This window comes from Gekko japonicus, unplaced genomic scaffold, assembly GCF_001447785.1.
Source record: "Gekko japonicus isolate JY-2015 unplaced genomic scaffold, Gekko_japonicus_V1.1 scaffold156, whole genome shotgun sequence".
NCBI classification, from domain to species: Eukaryota; Metazoa; Chordata; class Lepidosauria; order Squamata; family Gekkonidae; genus Gekko; species Gekko japonicus.
In genome coordinates, this window is record NW_015166424.1 from 1,211,100 (window position 1) to 1,237,769 (window position 26,670).

Below are 26,670 nucleotides of genomic sequence, written 5' to 3' on the forward strand. Positions count from 1 at the left end.
TCTAAGGCGGAGGTTCTGTGACTGGGTTGGGGGGCTTATGGGTTGTAAGCTGCTTCAAGAGCCATTCAGCAGAAACCATGGGTTAAGAATAATTGAAATAAATAATAAAAAACAAACAAACAAGAAAGCAGGAATAGATTTATAGAAGCCATCTAGCTGGGAGAATATTTATGGGCATTTCCACAGGAGTATGATGACCAACACACAGTAATTCTCCACAGTCCAGAGATAACAAGGTTCTATTTCAATTAACTGTTTCAGGCATCCTATTCACAAGTTACAATGAATGCACATGCATCCTGCGTACATCTGTTTGTAAGATAGGGGCAACAAATATTCACTTGACAAATGAAACCGAGACCATTACCTGAGTAAATGTAGGGTTTGTGTTCCATGTTCAATTGTATATGTGTTCACTGTAACATGATAATTTGTCAGTACATATACAAAGAACAATCAAGTGTACACTTTCCATGGATTGCCCATGGATTCACTGTCACTTGAGCTAGAGTCCCTGCATAATATTCAACTTTTGACAGATTCTTTTCATTTTAAAAAATCAATGTATAGAGATAAGGGGAGCTTTCTGGGTCCCCCAGGAGTTTATAATTACAGTGTGCTGTTGGGTGCTTTTCAGGGGTTAGTGCTGTCTCCACTAGTGTCAAAATGGGGGAAGGGGGGGAGGAATCCAATCTCTGGATGAGAACAAAGCAAACAGAATAAATCTTTATGCTGCTGCATTAGGCCTCAAAATTTTTTATAATTAGATGAGGTTGCATAGGAATGCAGGCATATCAAGAAAAATGGTTGCACTTTCCAGTGTGTTTTATATTACAGTCATAAAGTTTAATAACATGTAATCCTTCTCTTACTACCTGACAGCTGAGCAAAAATTATCTTGATCTCTGTATTATTATTTATCACTTGAATAGCTTTTAACTTTACAAAGTGCTTTAAAATGGTTGTGTCATTCATCCTGTGAGGTAGTCCGTTTGTATACCATTCCACTTTCCAGATGGAAATTTTCCAGATAATCATTTCCCCCACTTAAACTACTGTCTGAGAAGTGCTTAAACCCATTTTTCCCAGAAGTGAATCCAAATCCTATCTTTGCTACACACTGCTTCCATGACCAAAGCCGGACTTTCTACAGTTTATCACCCAGCTGATATGTACATTCACTTGATAGTAAATTCCTTTCAATTATTATTCTGCATTTCTGTACATTTCATTCTACCAAATGTATAATAACCTTATCACATTAATTCTGATGAAAGAATGCAACATATGATCAGGAATGTTGTTTAGACAGTAATATCCCAGCTAGCTGGGAAACAAGATGACTGAGTTGAATTCAGGAAGCTATGAGATGGGATGCTCCTGTTGGAAAGCCTGCATGTTCCTGTATGTTTCCATGTGGCAACTCCATTCATCTCCACAGGATCCTCTTGCCCTCAGTTCCCCGATAAGGTATGTTCTGTTGCCACCTGAACATGGGAATTTTCAGTCTGTCCTTTACTTTGAAAGCTCCCCAAAGAGATAAAAAAAGTTCCTGCTTCTGTTGGCCTTCCAAAGAAGTTGTCAAACAAAGATTTTCAGAAAGGCATTCAGGGAAAACTGAGCAGTGCTCTTTTATGTGCTTTTTGTATTTGTATTATAAGGTCTTATGTGGATGGCAGTATGTTAGGCCATTTTGCTTGATGTTTTCTAATGCTTCAACATATGGATATTTCTAATGTCGCCACACTGGAACCCAGCTGTGCTGGAAGAAATATGGGTTCAGAAATATTTAAAATAATTAAACCAACATATCCCGGTGATAAACAGCTGTCCTAAACAATGCTCCCTCTAAGCTGCTGAGTCTTCTGAGCAAAAATTCTACTTGGTGAGCTACTGGCACTAAAGTTGTGAGTGAGCAATTTGGCTACTGCATAAATCAGTTTGCTCTGGAGCCATCCTTCCTGAGCTAAGACAAAAATGTGTGAGCCAGAGGCTAAAAAACTGTGAGCTAGCTCACACTAACTCAGCTTAGAGGGAACACTGGTCCTAAGTATATGCTGACTACCAAGACATCTGTGTTAAAAAAAAATTATAGGAACAACTTAAGCAATTGGTGAACTGAAAGGGTGTGCCATCTGAGGTTCCATTCACTAAGTCTAGTATGAATCTTGAACACGTGTGTTACTTCTGCTCCCCGCAGAAAAGCACGGCCGAGACTCACCTTCATCATCATTTGCAGTTCAGGAGGGGGAAGAGGCTGGAAGAAGGGCAGTTTGGCTGCCTCGTGTTGCCTGCAAGCCAAGTAGGGTAGGATCCGTTGCTGCTTCGTCAGTCAGCCACATTGTTCGGGTTGGCCTGCTGGGGGCATGGGTGGGATGCCCCAGAGGCTATTTAAACCGCGCCCCCCCCCCCCGCAGTCAGCTCAGCCACTGCATTTTTGCCTCTCTGGCTCCTTTCAGTTTAACTCCTCAAGCATCTTCATTTCAAACACATGGTGTTTTTTTTTTTTTTTTTTTTTGCAAATCCAGCAAGTTCCTTCAGATTGGCAGCAAGGATCCTCAGTGAGGATTTAAAGGGTCATCAGCTGTTTATTGGCCCCATCAGCTTTCAGCAGCAGGGCTTTTAAAGATGCAGAATCGTCTTTCTTGCCTGCGTGTAGTTAGTCAATTCCTTTATTTTCTTTGTGACCGTAGCTGGGCTTAGTGTTTTGCGACTGGAAGAGGAGGGCTCCAGGGGTCTTTGTTGCAGCAGTGCTTTCCAGTGGACTGCAAGAAGAAGGGGCCTGCATTGGCAGGACCCTCTATGGTAACCAGCATTTTCAGCAGGTGGAAAGCCACCCCACCCCCACTTTCTTGGGTTGCTGTTTTGGGGATTCCATTGTGGGTGGTTGTAGACGGCTGTCTTAAAACCTTTACAGGTTCCACTTCAGGGGCGCATTGAGCATTCCTGGGAACTCACGCTTGCCTTGGATAGCTATTTAATCGGTAAATCAGCCCTGACCTGCTTTAAGCTTTAGTATTTAGCATTCTTTGGCATTCTTTGGCCCCTGCCACACGGCAGGGGATAAGTCGCTCAAAGCGCGGCTTTTAAAAGTCGCACCAAAGTTGAGACGCCGCGGCGGGATCCCACGATCCCCTGGGCTGCAGCGCCTTTTCTCCCCGGCACGATCAGATGCCGGGGAGAAAACACAGTTCAGACAAGGAGCCTGCCGAACTGCGCATGTCGGAGCATGCGCAGTTCGGCTAGGAGCCGGGGATGAGCCGGAGCAAAGACGCGCCGGCGATCCGACGGCCCGGCTTGTGGCGCTTCAAGCAGAAGAACCACCCAGGTAGGTGGTTCTTTGTAGTGCGGGTTTTCGGGCGGAAAGGACAGATCGGGGACAGGCAGTGCTGCCCTGAATGCATTAGGATGAACGTGGAATCATTCCATAGAGAAGCTATGCTAAGCTTCAGACTTCGGCAAGAATTCGCGCCGAAAGCATTGTGTCCAATCACATTTGAACTGTCTGTAAGTGGGAACGCTTATGATTGGTCTGTTATGCGATCAGCCTGATAGGTTGATAAATGTATAGTAGGTGTGGCTACATTAGCCCGGAATGTTTAAATACCGAACAGCTACAATGAAAGCTGGTTCGGACTATCAGAGAAGTTGTACCGTGTCAGAGAAGTTGATCGTCGAGCTGAAATAAACCTGAGTTTTGGTGAAATCACTCTCTGGCTATTTTGTTAAGCACGGACTTAACAATTGGCGACGAGGATGGGATTCTAGTGCGGGTAGGCAGCCCCGCTAGTCTCAACCCCACGACGGACAACAGCGAGTCGCAACTCGCCGTGGCAGAGCAGCAACAGGCACCACCTGAGCCGGTGGCAGCGATTGCAGCTATGGCCAATAGCCCGAAGTTTGAGGCATTCGAACCAGCGACCGAGGACTGGGACGCTTACCTGCTGAGGTTCGGGTTCCACCTCGAGGCGAGCGATATCACCACGGAGGAGAAGAAGCGGGCCACCCTCCTGAGCTCTTGTGGCAAGAGCGTGTTCGATATCGCCAGGTCCCTGGTAGCACCAGCGGACATCACGACCGTAGCCTTCAAAGAGCTGACAGACAAGCTGAAGGCACACTTCTCCCCACAGCCGTCGGAGATTGCGTGCTGATACGCATTCTTCAAGAGGAGTCAAGCGCCAACAGAGACCATGGCAGAGTACGTGGTGGCTCTGCGGAAAGCTGCAAGGCCTTGCAACTTTAAAGACGTGGAGGAGGCCCTCCGTGACCGGCTGGTGTGCAGCATGCGAGACGAACGACTGCAGCAGCGGTTGTTTGCAAAAAAGACCCTGACGTGGGCCGAAGCTTATTCGGAGGCCGTCGCCGCCGAAGCCGCTGACAAGTCGACCCGAGAGGTGAGACAGCGTTTAGCCACCACCGAGCTGCATGTCCACCACCAGGGGGCGACATTGAAGGCGATTGTGCGCATGATGACGTCTGCGCCATCGGCAGGAAGGCGGACAAGCGGACCCCAGCGAAGACTGCAACCAACCCAACATGCACCGGCTATGGCGGGAAGCACCCGAGGGAGAGCTGCTGGACGAGGGACGTGGACTGCCAGAAGTGTGGCAAGCGAGGCCACATCGCACGTGCCTGCAGAGGATCCAAGGCGTCTCCTCGACCGTCTCCGCCCAAGAACCAATGTCCCCGAGCAGCACAACGAGAGGCCAGCTGCCAGATGACCTCGAGCGTGTCTTCTCAGCCATCAGTGAGACAAGTTGGAGGGGCCGGAAAGATCCTGGTGACCGTCCATCTCGACGGAGTGCCGTGCAGCATGGAGGTGGACTCAGGATCGTCTGTGACCGTCCTGTTGTCCTTCACATGGCAGCGGCTGTTCCCCACCAGGAGTCGTCACCGGCTGCAACCAGCGGACACCCAAGTGTCCGATTTTCAGGGCAAGCGTATACCTCTGGCGGGGAGAGATACGTTTGAGGTTGAATTTAAGGGAAAACGTGCAAAACTTTCCTTGTTGGTTGCTGAGGGGAACAGAGTAAATTTGTTGGGGCTTGATTGGTTTGAACCACTTGGTATTGCTATTTCTGGTATCAATAATGTGGCAAAAAATAAATGGGCTGTACTGTACAGTGAATTTCCGGATGTGTTTGGGGGTGGTCTGGGAAAATATACAGGCCCCCCGATGTCGTTTGAGCTTGATCCTGCGGTACGGCCAGTCCGCCTCAAATATAGGAAGGTTCCTATCCCCCTGAGACCGAGGATCGAAGCTGAGCTGGACAAGCTCATAGAGCAGGGTGTTTTAGAGCCAGTCCCATTCAGCAAATGGGAAACACCCATTGTGACCCCTGTTAAACCGGACGGATCGGTGCCTATTTGTGCTGACTATAAATGCACCATCAATCGGGCATTACAGCAGCACTCTTACCCCGTGCCGGTGATTAGCCATGTTTTGGCATCGCTGGGGGGGGGAAGGTTTTTGCAAAGTTTGACCTTGCCCAGGCATACCAGCAGCTCCCGGTGACCAAGGAAGCTGCTGAAGCCCAGACAATTGTAACCCACAGAGGGGCGTTCAGAGTGAATACGCTCCAGTTTGGAGTAAACGTTGCCCCAGGGATCTTCCAGGGCCTTATGGAAGGGTTCCTGAGGGGGGTACCAGGAAAGGACCCTTATTTTGACGACGTGCTCATTGCTGGGGGGTCCGATGAGGAACTCATACACAGAGTATGGGAGGTGCTCAAGCGCTTTAGCAAAGCAGGTTTGAAAGTCAAGCAGTCAAAATGTCTGATCGGTGTTAATAGTGTGGAGTTCCTGGGGTTCAGAGTTGATCAAAATGGAGTACACCCCACTGACGATAAGGTAAAAGCGATCCAGAATGCCCCAAGCCCTACGAATAAAAAAGAGCTGCAGTCATTCCTCGGGCTGCTCAATTTTTATCACGCCTTCCTCCCTCACAAGGCGTCGGTGGCGGCATCTTTACATGCGCTCCTCCATAAGGATGCAAAATGGCAGTGGGGTGCCGAGCAGAAAAGGGCTTTTGACGGGGTAAAGGCATTGTTGTCGTCAACTGCAGTATTGACCCATTACGATGACCAGAAGTTGTTGGTTCTGGCCGTCGATGCCTCTCCTTTTGCGGTGGGGGTGGTGCTCAGTCATGTAATGGGGGACAGACGGGAGGCCCCCGTCGCGTTTTATTCGAGGTCGCTGTCTGAAACTGAAAAAAACTATGCGCAAATCGACAAAGAGGGACTGGCACTGGTATCAGCTGTAAAGGAATTCCATGATTTCTTGTTTGGCAGACATTTCTTACTTGTGACTGACCACAAGCCTCTGCTTGGGATTTTTGCCCCGGACCGGCAACTCCCAAATATAATGTCTGCACGAATGCTCCGCTGGGCCCTGTTTCTATCGGCCTATGACTACAATCTGGAACACAGGCCGGGTAAGGCAATCAGACATGCAGATGCCTTAAGTCGCTGCCCTCTGCCCAGCCAGGACTTGGACCCTGCACCGACTTCCTCGGTGTTGGCCATCGAGGAACTGCCGCAAGCTCCCATTACCTCCAAGGACATTGCCGCTGCGTCGGCTAAAGACACTGTAATCGCGAGAGTTCTTAACTGAGTTTGGAGGGGGTGGCCGATGGGAGCTATGGAGCCGGAATTTCGTGTGTTCAAAGCGCGCCAAAACAAGTTGTCAGTTTCAAAGGGCTGTTTACTGTGGGGGAACCGGGTGGTGGTGCCTCACAACTTATGAAAAAAAGTGCTGAAATCACTACATGAGGGCCATCCAGGAATGGTCCACATGAAGGCACTAGCCCGAGGTTATGTGTGGTGGCCCGGGTTCGATGCCGAAATTGAGGATTGGGTTCGGCTGTGTGAGCCTTGTCAGCAGGCTAGGCCTGAACCGCCAACCGCCACTCCGCAGCATTGGGAGTCGGCGGGAAAACCTTGGTCGAGGCTCCACTTCGATTTTGCGGGGCCAGTTCAGGGACAAATGTTCCTGGTAATCGTTGATGCGTATACAAAATGGTTAGAGGTTGCGCACATGCACTCAATTACGTCTGGGTCCGTCATCAATGTGCTGCGGCGCCTATTTGCAACCCATGGTATACCAGACGTATTGGTGAGTGATAACGGAACTCAATTCACCTCTGAGGAGTTCAGGAAGTTTTTGTCCGATAACGGAATCAGACAAATAACTTCGGCCCCGTTCCACCCGGCCTCGAACGGCCAGGCGGAAAGAATGGTTAGGACCACTAAAGAAGCCTTAAGTAAACTGGTATGTGGTGATTGGGGCGTAAAACTGGCTTCATTCTTGTTGAGACAGCATGTCACCGCTTGTTCGGCAACAGGCCGTAGTCCGGCCGAAATGCTGATGGGCCGGCGGCTAGTGACTCTATTAGATAGGTTGCACCCGGACCTCAATGACCTGAAACCACCACAACAGAGCGAACAACCAAAGGTCCGAATGTATGAAAATGGTGAAAAGGTATATGCGAGAAACTATGCAAATGGTCACTCGTGGCTACCAGCCACTATTGTTGATGTAGTAGGGTCACAAATGTATGTGGTACGACTTGCTGATGGTCACAAGTGGCGTAGGCACATAGACCAGCTGAGGCAGCGGTGGGCAACTGACCGACCCAACGCGCTGCCACCTGAGTCCACAGACCCCGAGGAACTCCCCAGACCTCCACAGGAGGTGAGTGCTGCAGTGCCTGAGGGCCACAGTACTGGGCTAGAGGCAGTGCAGACCCCTACTCTAGGACCCACCGAATCAGACGGGAGTGTTCCTGACTCTGCGGTCCCAGAGTCCGATGGAGTGCCACTGACGGAAAAGTGCCCTGAGCCTAGTCCACCTTGTAGGTCTCAGAGAACGAGACGTGCACCCACCTACCTAAGTGATTACGATTGTTCGTGAATGTTTTTGCTTAGGGGGGAGGGATTTGTAATGTATTCAGATGCTGCCCTGAATGCATTAGGATGAACGTGGAATCATCCCATAGAGAAGCTATGCTAAGCTTCAGACTTCGGCAAGGATTCGCGCCGAAAGCATTGTGTCCAATCACATTTGAACTGTCTGTAAGTGGGAACGCTTATGATTGGTCTGTTATGCGATCAGCCTGATAGGTTGATAAATGTATAGTAGGTGCTATAGTTGGAACTGTATATTTTAGTATTTTAGTATTATTGAGAGTGATGTCTTTGTAAATTTGTAATTGATGTGTATGTAAACTTGATGGGAAATCCAATAAAATTATTATTTAAAAAGCAAAAATAAATAAATAAATAAAAAATAAATGTATAGTAGGTGTGGCTACACTAGCCCGGAATGTTTAAATACCGAACAGCTACAATGAAAGTTGGTTCGGGCTATCAGAGAAGTTGTACCGTGTCAGAGAAGTTGATCGTCGAGCTGAAATAAACCTGAGTTTTGCTGAAATCACTCTCTGGCTATTTTGTTAAGCACGGACTTAACAGGCAGGCAATGCTTCCCAGATGTTGCCGTGGGATCGCGCACATTTGCTTCGCCCCCGATCTGTCCCGCTCCCGGCCCAAAACCCCTAGTGTGAACAGGACCTTTGTTCATCATTTTGTGTCACCACTAATTTTAAGTGCTTGAGCGCAGCTTTAATTCATAGTCATGTATTCTATACTCATCTGTGATATTGTACTGATCTTAATTCATCATTGTATAGAAATTGATAATTATTAACTATAATAAATAAACACAATAAATAGTTAAAATAAATAAATATTTGTAGTTATTGTTGATTGAGTATTATAAGTATTTTTCTTGATAAAATCTGGATAGGTTAGATAAACCATATACATATCGCTTTGTAGTGAATCCGATTTTAAATCTATCATTGGTGCCAATGCTTCGCTCAATAATTCTTTTAAATTCTCCCCTTGTTGTTCTGGGATACCCTGGAATCGTAGGACATGTAGTGATTTCTCCATTTGTAGCTGTAATAATTGCTCTTTATCGGAGATCTGCTCTTTCTCCACTGTCTCCAATCGCTGCTTAATAGTGTTTGCCTTATCATCAAGTTTTTTCAATGCTTATTCGTTTCATCTGTCTTCCTCGCTGTATCCATTATTTGTTTCTGGAGACAGTCTAGTTTATTATTGATATTAGTCATCTGGTCCAGCAGAGGGCACAACAGTGTGGCCATCATGTTTGGGAAGTCAGTGACTGCTTCCGGTTTAAGAGCTGAGGTCACTGAACCGGCATTTCCTGGAGAAGGTCTTATCTTTTTCGCCATTTTGCCCCTCTGGTCAACATTGTTTACACAAGAAAAAGTCCGCTTGAGTAATCTGTAAGTCTGTCTATTCTATTCCACTTTGAACTACTTTGCACCCCGTTTGGCTACGTTGTAGCTTTTACAGTTAGAACTGTCTCTTGCCTCCAAGCTATCACTTAAAAAACACTTTTCTTTTCAAGGGGGGGACTCCCCTGCTCCTTCCCTCCCTCTGTGACAATTTGGGGCTTGTGATTGGTTCTCCACTTTGGCACTTGGTTAGCTCATCAGGGTTTCGCTTAGACTCACAGTTTAGTCCAACGATTTTCTTCCAACGTAGGAAAGCCTCTGAATTGCAAGATCACTTGCTCGCCTCATCTGGTGTGCACTTCTAAACTCCATGATGGTCTCATGGCAGTGGGACCTATCAGGGTAAAGGGGGGCCTCAATTCCTCGGCCGTCGCCTTTGAAGAGGCACCCCTCAGCACCCCAGGTTGCGAGCCCCCTGCAGGGGCTCTTGGGGGGCTCGGAAACATCCAAGACCCCTCCCATCTGCCATGACTACGGGTCACTCACATCGGAGCACGATGGAGCGCACCCATCCAGCAAATCGCCAAAACCAGAAGCTCAGTCTTTGTATCTTTAAAAGTGCCCCATAAAGCACCGGGGGGCACATCACAGCAGGAGTAGACAGAGGCCATGGTTACCAGTGGAGTCCTGGTCAATCAGTGCCTCCAGGGAAATCCCCCTGCTATCATGATGAGGCCTTCTGGAGGAGGGACTCACACAATGAGCTGTCTAGGTGGGAACTCTTTAATGATAAAATTTGGCTGTAACTGAGGTCCCTCACATAAAGCCAAAGGACGAACTGGGCAAGGCAAAACAACCATTTAGACGTGATAGCTCGCAAAAGGTTTGCTGAGAATATAACCAGGGCAGGTGTCAGCATTCCCTTTGCAAGCTCAAACATCTTTGGTCTTCATCCAAGGCTGTGCCTGCATGGCAGCCTCCCCCAGTTTTGGGGTCTCCCTTAGGGGTCTTGGGGGTGGAGCCACTTAGCTGCATGCCCATCACCAGGTGGCAGGGAAGCCATGCAGTGGCCAACACCCACATGGATCCTGGGTCATACCACTCCACAGTTTTATCCCCCAGCAGACAGGGTGGGGTGTGGTTATTGGGCAGCGGGTGGGTCACCCAATGTTGGATCCACCCCCATGTTGTGCCAATGCTCCTTCGGCTGTATCAAATAAAATAAGTTGTAGCCATGTTTTCACCAAAAGATTGTGTCTCACTGTGTTATTTATTTCATTGCCTCGCCTCTGATCCCTCCTTGGACCCCACAAAAAGTAACAAGTGAGACTGCCTGCTTCACATTGATTTGAACAGGCTACCCAAAGCTGATTGCAAGGTCTTCTAAATGTGATAAGGCTATTTGTATTCAAGGCCCTCTCTGGAGACTGTGGTTCCCAGCACTGGACAAGCATTCTGAGCTTGCCTTACCCACCCCAATAGGTTTACAAGTACACATTTTGTCTGAGACCCTGGCTGTATCCCCCTAGCTTCCTAAGTGAAAGTCCCGCTTTTCCTATGGCTAAAATAGGTAATTATGGGATTATACTGTGTTCAAAACAAATATGGTACGGTCTGGATGGCCATTTACTTTCTCCTCACACTGATAGATAATTGTAGTGGAATTTGACACACACATACCGAGCTGATATCTCTTCCCATAAAGTAGCAAGGAGCTATACCCCGGTATACTTATTTAGACCGTTTTAGCTGTACAATTACACACTCTTTAAATAACAATCTAAAACATTAGTTAGATATCATATGCCCTCGAACTAATTTTAAGAACTGCTCTATTTTTTAAGGCAGTACTTCATTGAAGGTTTTTAAGTCACAACCCTGATTGGTTGAAAACCAGGCCAAATTGTCACTTGCAACTGAAGGGAGGTAACCCAAATAATTAAGAAAATTGCCAGTGCAATAATAAAGTAACATTATCAATGTATATGATTCTTTAACATAAGCCAAAGATCCAGATCATAAACCTGAAAAATACCCTATATTCAATGCCCTCTTGCCTCAACTATATCAAATGCCTCCACTGTAGTTATGAGATCACCCAGTCAATTTAATGAGCTTTATCATTACAAATTTGAACCACGCATTTTAATATGTCAATATAAACACTTTTATTATAGGAGTTCTTTTATATAAAGCCTTTCATTTGTACACATCTCTATATCTGAACTAGCCAAAGTTCAACTTAATAAAGTTTCAGACAAAAATCTGTGAAGACTGTATCGAATACCAATTTTTATAAAGTTCTGTTCACTCATCACATGAGACACCGCAATATTAGAAAATAAAACTATACATACAACCTTTAATAAAGATCACACAATGGACAGCATATTACCAAAGTGTAAAGAAAATGTTTGCTTGGCTTCTTTGTGATTGCTATGAAGCTAATATTTAAAGATTGGACGTGACGTGTGATTTAAAAAGCAAGTTCAAACAAAATGAGCAAACTACAGCAGAGTGGAAAGACCTCTTCCTTCTATGCACATTTGGTCAGAAATTCTCAATAACTTGCCTCAGTCCAACAACTCTGTTGGGTATATCTAAGTGCTCCAACACATGTTGAGGGCCTCACATAAACAGGAAACTGACCAACAATAGGAATTATATGTACAATTTTGAGACTGCGGAGAAGAGGGGGCGGCATGAACAATTTCAAAATATATACCTCCCAAAATCTTCACCTTCAGGATTTTCCGAAGTCTCAATGCATGACCAGGTTGATACCCTCTCCCACATCCCCCAACTTTCCTTTAACTGGCTGTCATCTTACACTCAACTGTCCATGCTCCTAAAGCATTCTTTTCTTTCCCCCTTTGTTTAATTTACAAAGGCATCTTTTCTGTGTATCCGTGGAATCTCCCAAATAGGTAGCATCCTCTACCTTGTCTATGGGTAGCTCCACTGTGCTGCTTTTGTCATCCACAATTACCAATTAATATGATGATGTTAGATATATATATCTGAAACTCAAGAGAATTAAAACCATTTTCGCTGTTACTGAGGCCCAGGTGGATTTGGAACATAGCATCCATAAGGATCATAAGTCTGGCTTAGATCCTATCTTGATCTTTTTTTAAAAAAATGTGTACCACAATTTTAAATTATCAGATATCATGGAATTTTTTCTCTTATCTGGGTAGACTGACAAAAAGGACAGCTGATGCAGTATCTATTGAATTTTTTTATCATTTTGGACTGAACGTTGTCTAGATTGAACCACATTTCTGGGCATATTCAAAATCGAAAGGAATTGTTAACTGTCTGTGAAAAGCACTGGAGGAGAATATAACAAGAAAAAAATACTCACGTGGATAATCTTTTGGGTGTGTCTTCTCTGACCAATTTCCATAAAAGGTAAGCCTATATTTAGCCGTTCCACAAGCACAGCAGTCTAAGATTGGTTTCTCAGTCACACCATCCAAGGTGGAGTCTACAAAGAAAAAGAATTCCTTATTTTGCTACATGTGAATCAAAACACTAGAAAGGTTAGAACAAAATATTGGCATATTAAGTAATTTCTCTGTTTCTTTTCAGCTTAATTTATCTGTAAAAATTCTAGTATGATTTTATAATCATTTGTAGAGATGGGCAGATTTTCCCCTTCTTTTTTGTCATTGTTCTGTGGGTTCTCTCTGTCTTAATTTGCTCTACTTGACTTCCAATTTAAGTTAGATAACTGTTAAAAATGATTGTGAAATTGGTACATGTTAGGGCTGCTAAATGCAGCCGGGGGGGCGGGGATTCCCCCGCTTCGGACCTCCGATTACCGGCACGCCGGAATCGGGGCCCGGGGGAAACCCCACCCCCACGTGCGCGTCACCCAGAAGTGACGTCGCACGCTGGGGGCGGGGCCACGCGATTTGAGGGGAAAACAAAGAATTTTCCCCTCAAATGGCAGCCTTTTGAGGGGAAAACTCTTTGTTTTCGCCTCAAATCGCGTGGCCCCGCCCCCAGCGTGCGATGTCACTTCCGGGTGACACGCACGCGGTGTGCGCGCACGCTACACGCGCGTGCACGTGCCCGGGATCGTCCGGGAGCCCCCCGCTCCCGGACGATCTGAATTTGGCAACCCTAGTACATGTACATTTTCCATATTCAGTTTAGATCATTCTACTCTTTTAAATCACTTCTGTGCAACAACACTGATTTGATCTGGCCATATATGTGCATAAATTAAATCACAGAACAAAAAGGTATCTTGAGGCAACCATGAAATCACATTTTTGTGCTATGATTTAATCAATGCATACATGCACTGGGGCACATCAGTAACCAGCAAGACAGACGCAAACTGAAAGCTACAGCAAATTTCATGTGCAAAGTAATCTGAACAAGTCCAAAATTTTTAAAAAATCAAGAGTGATAGATTAATAATGCATCACTGATGATCCAAAAACAATACCAGGTAATTCATGTATGAAATTCAGGTTGGGAAAACTTTGTAAGCATCTCTAATAATTTCATAAGAATCCATGTCTCTTGAGGTATTCAGTATTTAAAAACATTTATACTTTGATTTGAAATTTTTGGAATATTGTAAAGGTGTACTTCTTTTTGCATGACTGGTCTAAGGACTGTAGAAATACATTGAATTGAATTGAATTGAATTGAATAATAAAGAATATAATTTTTACAGATCCAGTGGTCATACCACACTTCACTGCAGCTCAGCAAGGAAAGTTGTAGAATAATGTGAATATACTAAGTCCGCCATGTAACTTCTATCGGTGCTACCATCTGTTTGCTCTGTGTCACTTAGTGTTGTGAAAAAATTGCACTGTTACTAGATTCATTCTCTGAGGTAATGAAAGCAACACAAGGAGCAGAGTGACAGGGGATATCCAATGATTTGCCCACTATAAGGAGATTTGTAACTGAACTTAGCCTCATGGAACAATATACAGAGTGTTAAATATATACAGTGTATTTCTGGAAAGTAGCTGTTTGGGAATCCTTGAAGGCCTTTAAAAACAAGATGAGGGGATATGTGTACAGTGGTGGTGGTGGTTCTTCATAAAGCAGACAATACTGCATTCTGGCTCTCACTATCTATTTCCTGCACCATTGTACATCAGCTGTGCTGTTATTCCACACTGAAGTACACATTGTGTGTCTGACAGTGTCTATGATGGTTCTAGATCCATTCAACTATCTTACACCAAGACGGTGTCATTTCAAAGACAATGGCATGTGGTCCATTTTAATGTAGCTTAATTTTACAGGAGTTGCTCATGGATTTTGAACTTGAAATTTAGCCCATCAACCTTATGAGTTTGATCCTGCCAGCTTTTTCTTTCAGTCATGCCTAACTACCCTCCTTACAATAGCTCCCATCACACATGGCTTTTGTACTCACAGACCCAATGAACCCCGGCATAGCCTTTTTAGCTGGTTAAGTGGATCCCTCCTTCCTTCTTCAAAAGCTGGCTGGATCCAACCCTATGCTTATATAGGCTTCTATGACACTGGAATGTGTCATCCATGAGCAACTGGATTATGCTAGCAAGCTTCTGGTTAAGGACATCCTAGTTCATTATAAAACATAATAATGGATCAGGAGTGTAACTGCTGCATGCTACCGGAAAAAAATTAAAGGTGACTCCAACAGACCAACACTACCTAATTTTTTTAAAAAACTTGCCTTAGCACAAGTTTTATCTTCCTTATTACTAAGGCTATAACATTTATAATGCTATCCTAAGCAGACAGGAGGGTTGCCAGGCAGGGGAGCGATGTCTAGCAACTGGCAAGGGCACATACTGGCAGCAGGGACTCTCACCAACAAAGTAATGACATTGCCAGCAATGCACTGACATCACTCCTCATATGCACGATCAAGTTTAACTAGAGCATCCCTGGCATTCTCCCATGATGTGCTGACATCACTTCTGGGTACACAGGGAGTGACATCACCATGCTGGGATGCTGCCAATGTCATCCCCCCCCCATTACCCTCCATTTCTCCCCCTGCCACCCAGCTGAGCAGCAGCAGGGAAGCGCCTGTTGGGAGTGGGGGATCCCTCACCTCCAGAGGGGGACTGGGAAGCCTAGAAGTGAGGCCAATGGGCTTAAAAAGTTGTAACTCTCCTTAGGCTGAACTAATCGATCAATTAATTGATTAGATGAAATAACTAAAAACCTTCTAACACATTTAACATGTGCCCCTGATGAACTGGGCAGCATTTTTAAATTAAATGTAATATAAGTAGTTACAAAAATATAGCAGGTGTCACCTTAGTAAAGGTGTTTTTAATTTCTCTCCTACGTGAAAGGAACTGGCTCTCCTAAAGGGTGGTTTGATGCCACAGGTGCAGGCATCCTCTAAGAAAACATAGAATACAGGCTTTTCTCCAGAACCATGATTTATTCATATGCAAATATATGCAGACTTAATTAATTAATTAAAATTATATGATTGATCCTGTGGTCAGGTGACAGCCCTGTTTATTACCAACGCCATCTGGACCATCTGTTAATCCATTTAGAGCTGATTCAAGCCTGCCCTGTCTCAAGTTCTACAGTCCTCCCATGGGATGGTGTCACCTCTGTCTTCACGTGGGGAAATACTTAGCAGAACAAACTGAACAACTGACAGTCTGAGGTCTGTTTCAAATTAGCCTTTTAAAAACTTTTCATCTCTCTTTTAAATACTCATGAACAGTAGTCATGTACTTCAGAGGGATAAGTGGCTGCAGAGCATTCTACCTCACTTGAAAAAAGCCTGTTCCTGGGAAATTACTATCCAAGTTTTCATGGGATTTCATTTGTTTTGATGTATCCCCTGGAGTACCATTTTGACTTTTAGCAAGGATAATAACAAAAGTCATCATGATCCACAGCCCTGATCTAAGGCAACGATAGTTTCATAGGGTATCCACATTGGTCTGCAGTGGAACAGCCAAATTGCAGTCCGGTAGCACCTTAAAGACCAACAAGATTTTTTTTTGGGGGGATAGGGGCTTTGGAAAGCCAAACCTCCCTCCATCAGATTGTATAGAAAAAGGCTTTTCTAAAATCTTCCCAGCTGGGGCCATATGGCCTCACTGGTAACACTACCGCGTTATTCCTGTCACCTGTGCAAATGGCTTGCCAGATGGCCAGGCCAGCATCTCCATAAACAAGACACTTTGACACCTCTGCCAAGAGGGAGCGACTTGCCGGCGCCTTCCCAAGCCTGGGACAGCTATGCCCAGTACATTAACACATCAAAAGCAGTCCCTGGCATGACACATGGTCAATAGCAGAGGCTGGAGTGGGATGCCCAACTCCTAGCCAATCAAAACATACCTTGCCTGACAACGCATGGTAACCAGAGATGGGAACGCCTTCCCACTCTCTTACTATTGGGTAAATGGCCATACCTGGTAGTGACGGAGGGGGGGGGGTATATCTGCAATGATCCATATGGGAGTTGAGTTGAAAAAAGTTAAGTGAGTTTTTCTCTCTGGAAAACAAAGAGTTCTTTTGGATTGACTGTTTGCTGTTAACATGGAGTGAGATTGTTAGGCAGCCAAGCTGAACTAGCTGCCACAAAACGATGGGGTTCCTCTTCAAGATTCCCTGCTGAGACCTTGGACTATTTCATCTGATACCTCTGAAAGCTTCGTAACTATGACATGCCTCTGTTGTGTAGCTAGAGCTGAACAAGCTATAGATATCTATTGTTTCTTATCTTTTGCTAGTCTCATTTTATATGCATGCTTGTGCACTGAATAAAGATAATATATAATCAATATTATCTGGACCTGTTTTCTCTGTTGCAACCTGATCTCTAAGACTGAATCTTGTGTCTAAGCCGTTCGGTTAAGGAGGCTACCATTGTGTTATTTAATTGTTTGCAGGCCTGGTGCAGAGCTGGTAACGTGGGTCAGTCCCATAAAGCAAGGAAGGAGTTTGGGATCTCGGCTCCTGAGATTTGTTGTGGAACTGGTTAAAACGAGATCCTGGTGGCAGTCTACTGGTAAAGCCTGGAGAGTGTACAGACATTCTCCTGGTGTTTGTTTAATTGTTCCTGAACGCTTGGTCTCTCTCCCCATCCCTGGACTGGGGTGAGGGGGAGAAACCTTGACACAGATATTTTTCATTTTTATGTTTGTATTATCCCATAATAGAAATTGTATGTCTTGACAGAACTCCCGAAATTGGGGAGTGGATAAAGAAATTACTTTTTATGGTTGAAATGGACAAAATGACAAGAAAGCTTAAAAATCTGGAAGCAGAATAATTTTTCACAGACTGGAAAGACTTTAAAGAATATTTAGAGAAATATTGGGATGTAAAGAACAACTTACTTTGCTTTGATAACTATTGAAAAAAGAATGATATTAGAAGAAGGATAAATGTATAAGAATAATAGTTGAAAGATATGTTACCTGTAGAATGTGATTAACGAGTAAGGGGGAAAAGAAGAGAATTTAAGATGTGGGCTGGAGGTTGGAGCACTGTGGGAAGTCAAAAGGGGTGGGGAAATAGGAGAAAAGGATGTATAACGATTAGTAATATGATGTATGTTTGACCTTTTAATATATCCTAATAAATTGTTTTTGGAAAGAAAAAAAAGGAAATTGTATGTATTTATACATTACGTACAGACATGTTTCAATGCCTCAGTTCCTTTTTTTTTTTTAAAGCAAACTTTCTGAAGGAATAGAAAGTTCATAATGAAGAAACACTGGGGTTGAAAGGGAGTGTTTAACCTATCTCCCACCTGTCATTTTTCCACTCCAAAGCATAATTCATCACCATCATCACAGCCTTTTCCCCCTCACAAGCTTGGAAACATGGGAGAAGGCAAGGAAAATAAAGCAGCACCATTGCTGCTCTGCTTTAAGTTCCTGTCTTCTGAAGCGGCTTTGTGATTTAATAAAAGGGACCAGGGACTCTAGTATTATTATCTGTTCCTGCCTAACTGACAGCTGAAAGGGTCCATGGAGCATGATGGATATGTCTGCATGGCAGCTTCACTGGTGTCTTTCAGGGATCAATCCTTCCACCAATGTTTCTCAACATTTATATAAGTCATTTGGTGGACATTGTCTGGACCCTAGGGACTGACTGTCACTAATACACAGATAATGCCCATATATCTCTTTAGCGAAGCCACCAGAAGTGGCAATCTTGGAGCTAACCCAGTGCCTGGAAGTGATGGTTAAGTGATGAAAAGAGAACAAGTTGAAACTGAATCCAGGAAAGACACAAATGATGCTGGTAAGGAAAGCTGATTGTGTGGGGTTGCCACTGAACATGACAGCCTGCTTCTCTGACTTGGTAAAAAGTCTAGGCGCTGACCCTGACATACTGACATGTGTCACTTTAAACTCAAGGCTAGATTATTGTAAAGAATTATATGTGGGGCTGCCTTTGTTCAGAAACGTCAGCTGGTACAGAATGCTTCCCATAGATTACTGACTGGTTTATGCCAGTGCTATGATATTACACATGTGATCTGGCAGCTTTGTTTCCAGACAGAACTCAAGGTGCCCTTCACATCCTGGGACCCGCTTATCTGCTGGACCATCTTTCCACATATGAGCCTGTGAACCAAGTAATATTTTCAGGTGCCTCAGTTTAGTCCCCTCTATTTGGGAGGTCTGCTCATATATAGCCTGTGCACTCATTTACAGTCACCGCATCCACACTTTGGAAAAGCCTGCCAGATACAGTGCAGAAAACTCCCACACTCTCAACTCTTTTGTAAAATGTATGAAACAAAATTATTCTAACACGCTTTGGTGGAAGCATCTACTTAACATCTCTGCTTGGCAGCTGATGGTGATATTTCTTGCAGGAGTTGCTGTTTTAACCTAATATAGTTGATTTGGCTTTAACCTGATTTAGTGTTTTAACTATGTTTTGAACTGTATGCCATTTATATTTTGTAAGCCACCTTGGGCATTGTGGAAAGGCAAGATATAAATATTTTAAATAAATAAAATCAACATGTACTAATGTGCAACGTGCTTTTATACATGTCAGCCCACTGATGTGAAAAATATGTTTTAGAAAAATGTAACACAAGCTCGTTTTCAGTACTGGGCAAAGATATGAGAACAGTAAGGTCAGCCAGCACGGGGACCAGACTTTAGCTGCCCTCAGGGCTATTTTTGGGCAGGAACGCACAGGAACGGAGTTCCGGCTGGCTTCAGAGTTGGCCACGCCCACTACAGCCAAAACCTCTGTGTGCATGGCTACAGAGGGAAGGCCTGGAGAGTGACCCCCCCAGTGACTCTGAGGTGGGCAGGCCCTGGAAGGATGGGGGGCATTTAAATGCCTCCCTGTGCCTTCCCTGGCCTGCCAAGGTCCAGCTTGCCCGGGCTCCCCGCAGCCGCGGTTGCCCGGGCAAGCCAAGGTAAGGCAGTTTAAACTGCTTTCCCTTCCCGGGGGGGCTTGCTCTTGCACCCAAGGCAAGCCAAGGGAAGGCACGGGTGTGGCCTAATATGCTAATAAGATGTGTGTCGGGGTGTGGCCTAATATGCTAATGGGTTCCTGCTGGGCTTTTTCTACAAAAAAAGCCCTGGCTGCCCTCATATATGCCCCGTATTTTTATTACGAAAACAAAATACTCCTACTCAGGTTTGCACGTACATGGGTAGACACATGTACCCTGAGATGGAAAATTCTGGTACTGATGGCAATATTTATTGGAGGCACTTTCAAGCAAGCAATTCTCAAAGTGGAAATGGGGATAGTTTCATCCCATGAGAACAGAGCAATACTTCAGACATAGAACATTTGAATAACTGAATCATTGACTTATCAACTTCCAGTTGTATTAAGATCTGCATCCAAAACATGATTTAAAACAAATGCTGTGTACACATACTAATATTAAACAAGTTATTGCTTTAAATAGGAGTTGCTGCAGCATTTTTAAAGAGGTATGTTTTCCTGCACTGGAAACTACCATAACATACTTTAGATTCTAGATGGCAAGCACCCTCCATGCTTCTCTCAATTTTTCTGCATCCAAGAACATGAAACAGATGTCTCTTTTCCATTTACGTAGCTTGCTCGGGTTAGCTTCATTAAGCATATTCTCCATTCATAGCATAAAGAGCTGTTTGAAAATGAGTGCAATCTGCATTTATAAATGTTCCAAGAAAGTGAAAAACCTGGCCAGTGTCAAATATGTCATATTTATAAAATTCAATTAAGTATCTTACAGCACACACTTCCGTATATTTTTTAAACCAGAAAAAATGATCAAAGTCAAGGCCAGATTATGCTAATCCAAGATTCTTGGGTTTAAGAAAATATAAAGCCCAGACTTCATATAACTGATCTTCCAAACTGGCAGAATGAAAGAGAACAGGGGTGAGATCATCCTGCAACAATTATCTCTGTGTTGCTACACAAGAAAATTATCGTTTCTTTCCATGTAGGTTTGTAAACTATTCTCTGGAAGATTTATGCATAAAATTATGCCATTTGGATTTAAATTCAAAAAAGTTATACATCAGAAAGATGTGTATTTATGCTTCTGTGCAGGGCCCTCTCTGCTGAAAACTTCATTAAAGATGAGTTTGAAGAAATCATTCTCTTAAATGAACCAATTTGTAACTGTTTGCATACAAAGGCACATAAAGCTTTCTGCAAAGACATTTACTTACACTGTTCTTCAAAATCTACATGTTGATTTTTCCCCTTTTATTTAAGAGAGTATTTTTGAACAATGAAAGTTCTATAGCAAGCTTAAGGACAAAAATTGATGTGAATATCTGAGCAGGTATATTAAAGAAGCCTGTGATGTAGTTTACACAATCATCCTGAACAATTCCTGGATACAAAGCTTGCTGAAAGCAATGTATTAGATAAATGGCACTCCACAGATATACTGCCACTTAGGGGGAGGCGGGGGGGGGGGGGGGGGGAAGCAGTTCTGTTTGGGCTCGGGAGTTGTACTGAACCGAACCCGAATCCAAACCAAACCCAAGTGGTTTGGGAAATGGGGGATGCTGTGGGAAGGCCCCTAGGACCCAAGAGAAACCCACCCAGAAACTCTGGCATGAAAATGCTAGACAGTGGTCGGGGTGGTGTTTTCCAGTCTTGGAAACACCAATAGGGACCCTATTGCTGCCTGCCAATAACAGAGTTCCCATTCATCTCAGTGGGACTATTGCTGCCTGCCAATAACAGAGTTCCCATTCGTCTCAGTGGGACTCAGATCTATATAAGTGTAGGTTATATAGCTCTCCTGAAAAAGCTATCTCTGGATCCTGCCAAATTGACCAACTATCAGCTAGTTTCCAACTTGCCCTACCTGGGCATGATAATAGAGAGGGCAGTGGCAATTCAGTTACAGGGCTTCTTGGATGACGCTTCCATCTTAGACCCCTTCCCATCCGGTTTTTGCCCGGGTCACGGGACAGATACGGCACTGGTTGCCCTCACGGACAACCTCTGGAGGCATCTGGATCGAGGCAGATCGACAGTGCTGCTGTTGTTAGACCTGTCGGCTGCATTCAACATGATCGACTATTAGCTACTGATCCACCACCTCGCTGACATTGGAGTCCAGGGACTAGCCTTGCAGTGGCTTGCTTCCTTTCTCCAAGGCCGGGGACAGAGAGTGGTGCTAGGGGATCAGCTGTCCCAAAGGGACCCACTGGAATGTGAAGTGCCTCAAGGAGCAGTACTGTCCCTGATGCTTTTTAACATCTATATTGCCTGGATTGCCTGGAGTCATGGACTGGATTGTCACCAGTATGCGGATGACACCCAGCTCTATCTGCTGTTGGGCGATCAGTCTGACTCCAAACCAGAAGACCTAGACCGGGCATTACAAGCTGTGGCTGGTTGGCTTAGGCTGAGCCGGCTGAAATTGAATCTGATGAAGACGGAGGTCCTGTGCCTGAGCTGGAGTGGTCCGAGGGTAGGGATCCCACTCCTGACCTTCAATGGGGCACCACTGGTGCCAGCACTGGAGGTTAGGAGTTTGGGAGTGTTCCTAGATGCCACTGCCAAGTCGGCCTTTTACCATCTCAGGCTGATTAGGCAGTTGGTTCCCATCCTCAAACTCAACAACTTGGCAGCAGTGATTCACGCGATGGTCACCTCGAGAATGGATTACTGTAATGCCCTCTACATGGGGCTGCCCTTGTCTCAAATACGGAAGCTGCAGCTGGCGCAAAATGCCGCAGCCAGGATATTGATGGGACTCCCTATTCAGGAGCACATCCAACCTGTGCTAAAGACATTGCACTGGCTGCCTATAGTGTACCGGATTTGTTTCAAGGTGCTGGTTATTACCTTTAAAGCCCTTTATGGCCAGGGACCTACATACCTGAGGGACTGCCTTTCCCCATATGTACCCCAGAGAGCGCTGCAATCAGCGACCCAGAATCAGCTGCCCCTGCCCCCGAGTATTAAGGAGGCCAGGCTAGTGACAACTAGGGCCAGGGCTTTCTTGGTGGTGGCTCCACTCTGTTGGAATGAGCTCCTGGAGGAGACCATGGCCCTGCGGGACCTCTTGCAGTTCTGCAGGGCCTGTAAAGCGGAGCCTATGATGGGAGAGCCCTGATCCCCTGGGTTTTCCAACTACTATCTGAGCTAATTGCCCAGGACAACTGAAGTAGATCAATGAGCTGACTGTAAGATGAGGAAACTAAGTACTAGCACTTTATTATATTACTATGTTTATGGTTTTAAGAATTGTTATTTTATTAAGAGATGTCATACTTTTATATTTTACTGTTGGAATTTTATTCTGTTCTTATGTAAGCCACCCTGAGCCAACCCCGGCTGGGAGGGCGGGATGATGATGATGATGATGATGATGATGATGATGATGATGATGATGATGATGATGATAATGATGATAATAAAACCCACTGAGGTCCCGCCACAGGCTTGTCCTCAAATCTCTAGGAATTTCTCAATTTGAAGTTGGCAGCCCTTAAATACAGGCAGAATTGCAACACTCTTGGGAATAAGTCCCAGTGAAAAATAAATATCAATGGAGTCAAGGCCTACACAGATGAGTACAGGGGGCTCCTGGTTGACTGTGTGAAAGTGGAAGGTGACAAAATGAAGGGTGATAAAGTTAGATGGGCCTGGAACATAATTAAGTTCCATTATTTTTGTAAAGCAAGACTGGAGGGGTAGTATTTTTTTAAAAAAAAAAAAGTTCAGAAGATAGCTTTCAGGCTGTAATGTGACCCGTTTTAAAAGAAAGCCAAAGTTAAATAGTTTTGATTTCAACAGGAGTTCTTTCTCCAATTGAAATCAATAGGATTTAAAACTGCTTAGCTTCAGCTGCCTTGTAATCCAAACTATCCGACATAAATGCCAAGACATGTCTGAGCTGTGCTTTGATTACCTATTTTAGTGGATCAAATTATGAAGGGGAGAATGCAATTAGAGAAAGGGAAATGAATTATGTTTATCATACCTTGTTCACATAGCCTCTTGGTAAGAGATCCCTCATCTTGAAAATAAATAATTCTCTTTTGCACAATGCTTGCCCTGTTGAAGACATGAAAACACAGTGTTTGTGAAATGCATTCAAGCAGTTAAGAAATTAATTCTAAAATAGTACATGGAGAGTAAGGAGCATTCTTTAAATTATACTTATCGAACAGTTCCTCTATGGACTTTGCAAACTGAACCCATATAAGGGTGATTTGGAGCAAGGGTTTCTAAATAATAATCTACTATGCAGGCTGCAATAAATGTGGAAGTACTTGATACCGATCAAGCCCTTCTTCCCCATCACTCCTGCATCCCTTTAGATCATTCCTTGAGTGTTCCCTGGTTGCTGTCTGCTCAAAGCCTCTAGGCCAAAAATCAAAGGAAGAAAAAACACTTTAAGAAACCTCATCTGCATACAGTCCATATAGGGCTGCCAAGTGGGGGCGGGTAAACCCCCGCTTTGGAGGCCCAATTTCCACCGCTGCGGAATTGGGCCTCGGGGGGAACCCCACCCCGGCATGCGCGTCACCAGGAAGTGACGTTATGATGCCGGGCACGCTGGGGGCAGGGCCACGACCATCCGAGGGGAAACTCTATGGTTTCCCCTCGAATGGTCGTGGCCCTGCCCCCAGCGTGCCCGGAATCATAATGTCACTTCCTGGTGATGTGCGTGTGGTGCACGCGCGCTCTGGGATCCACCCGGGAGTCCCCCGCTGCGCAGGTAAGTTATACTTGGCAACCCTAAGTCCATAAAATGTACCACAAAAATGTTAAAAATCCAATAGAAGATGCTGACTGAAATGCCTATTCAATAATCAGGAAAAAAAAATCCAGGTGTTAACTCAGCATGATAATTTCACACCTGAGTTTTACTAAATCCATAAGAGTATATTCTACAATGTAGTCACCTTTACTGATAACAAAGTTCAGATAAAAAATAATGGGGTCGAACTGGATAAAAGTGCATTTATTTATTTCAAGTTTTGTACTTGATTTGTTATAATGAACAATACTTTATAATGAACAATCATACTTCACGTTTTGAACTTGATTTGTTATAATGAATATTTATGGTAATAGAGCAAGTAGGAGAAAGACTAATCAGAACAGCAAAAGAAAAAGTGAGAAAAAAAGAAGCAATATCTTTATAAAGTTCTATACTATATTATTTGAAGAACATACTTGGCTCTCAAATAGCCACTATTTTGAGATTCAGAGCTGGATGCCTACATTTACTTGACTTATAGAAACCTTGTCCATGTCGAAGAATGACAAACAAAACATATGTCTTCTTCCTGAAAACAGTGATTGTTGGTGATTTGTATACTACAATTTTTAAATGAATCCTCTCACAGCTGATATAGGATATTTTTTGAGAAATGTTATTTTTCAGTACTGAGGCTTGGGCCCAGTGATAATTTCCCTGAATTTCCATGTGCAGAACGTGCTTCCTCCTGCTTCTGCAGAAAAAAATATGTCTCCCAAGTGCTGCATTTGGGGGAAGGGGCCCAACAGAAAAGCATGAATGGGGAAACAAAGGTCTGTCATAGGAGCAGGGAATTGACAATATTTATGTATATAGAAGCTGCAGATTCAGTTAAAGCAAAACTGATTTCCAGTTTTCAGTAAAATGCAAGTAATATGATACAACCAGGGGTCATTTCCTGCAGGAGAGCACAGAACCGGAGCTCCGGCAGTAAAGAGCCCAGCGGGTGGGCACATGCAATAAGCCCCGCCCCCTGCTCCCAGCAGCCCTCAGTCAGAGCAAGAAGCAGCCAGGTAAATTGCAGAGCCGCCCCCCCCATCCAAAACAGTCCAGTGGTACCTTTAAGGCCAAGTTTTATTCAGGTACAAGCTCTCCCTCCTCTGCGAGGACAGATCTGCACGTCCATAGCTAGCAATCCAAAACAGTCCCATGGAGCCTGAGCGGTGGGTGTTGCCTTCTGACACACTTCTGGTGATGTCAGGGGGTGTGGCATATGCAAATGAGTTATGCTAATGAGCGATGCTAATGAGCTCCTGCATCTCTTTTTCTACGAAATGACCCCTGGATACAACAAAAAGCAGTACTCAGCACAGGTATAGATCAATTATGACATTGACCCATGCCGGGAACTGATGGTTAAGCAGTAGTTGTACCCCTGCATGGTGCTAATTCCAGCTGCCTTTACTGTCTCATGAGATTCACCAACAAAGCTGTGGGATTCTCCCCGCCTCGCCCATGATTGCCACCCACTGATGGCTGAGTATTACCTCCTGACCTACCTAACCTTGTGCACTCACATTGCAATAGAAGAGTGGAAAGTAAAATGGATTTTTCAGGCCCCGAAACAAGAACTTATTTCTTTTACCATAACCATTTTGTTAACTAATCCTAGCTTTGGCTGCACCCATTCTTAAATGAAAAATAATGAAAATGGGGGGAATGTTATTATTGGATTCCCCAGCACCCTTTGATATGGTTGATCACTTAATTCTCTTGAGATGTTTGGATGTTGAACTTCATTTTTTCAACATATATGTTGGATTTTCATGGCAGATCACCTGTAGTTGGGATTTTGTGCTGTCTGCCCTTAACTGAATTGGTTTGTCTCTGTCTCATTCATAGAGAAGCCTGGGGGTATCATTGGGTCCAGCTCTTTCGCTTGAAAAGCAGCTGGGGGGGGGTCACAAGAAATGTCCTTTTCAGGCTAGATGTGCTTCAGAGATTGGTCTCTTTCCTTGACCCAGCTAAACTAACCACGCTGATCCATGCAACAGTAATCTCAAACTGGATTATTGCAATGCACTCAACGTGCATTGAGGATAATTCAGAAACTTCTGCTAAATATGGCAGCCCATTTGTTAGAATGAGCTGATATACAAATATTACACCACTACGATGGCTGTTAGTGTGTTTCCAAGTCCAATTCAAGACTCCTACCTGCTCCATTACC

At 44.5% G+C, this 26,670-nt stretch overlaps 1 protein-coding gene across 1 annotated transcript in view; it reads right to left on the reverse strand.

The window, feature by feature from the left end:
- The window catches only part of SPON1 (spondin 1), a 470,884-nt gene that overhangs the window by 307,896 nt on the left and 136,318 nt on the right, over window positions 1-26,670 (reverse strand). Inside the window, exons 4-5 of the mRNA XM_015411716.1 lie at window positions 23,715-23,788; window positions 12,633-12,755 (exon numbers count right to left, since the gene is read on the reverse strand). Of these exons, the coding sequence (XP_015267202.1) occupies window positions 12,633-12,755; window positions 23,715-23,788 (197 nt within the window). The remainder of the gene's footprint in view (window positions 1-12,632; window positions 12,756-23,714; window positions 23,789-26,670) is intronic.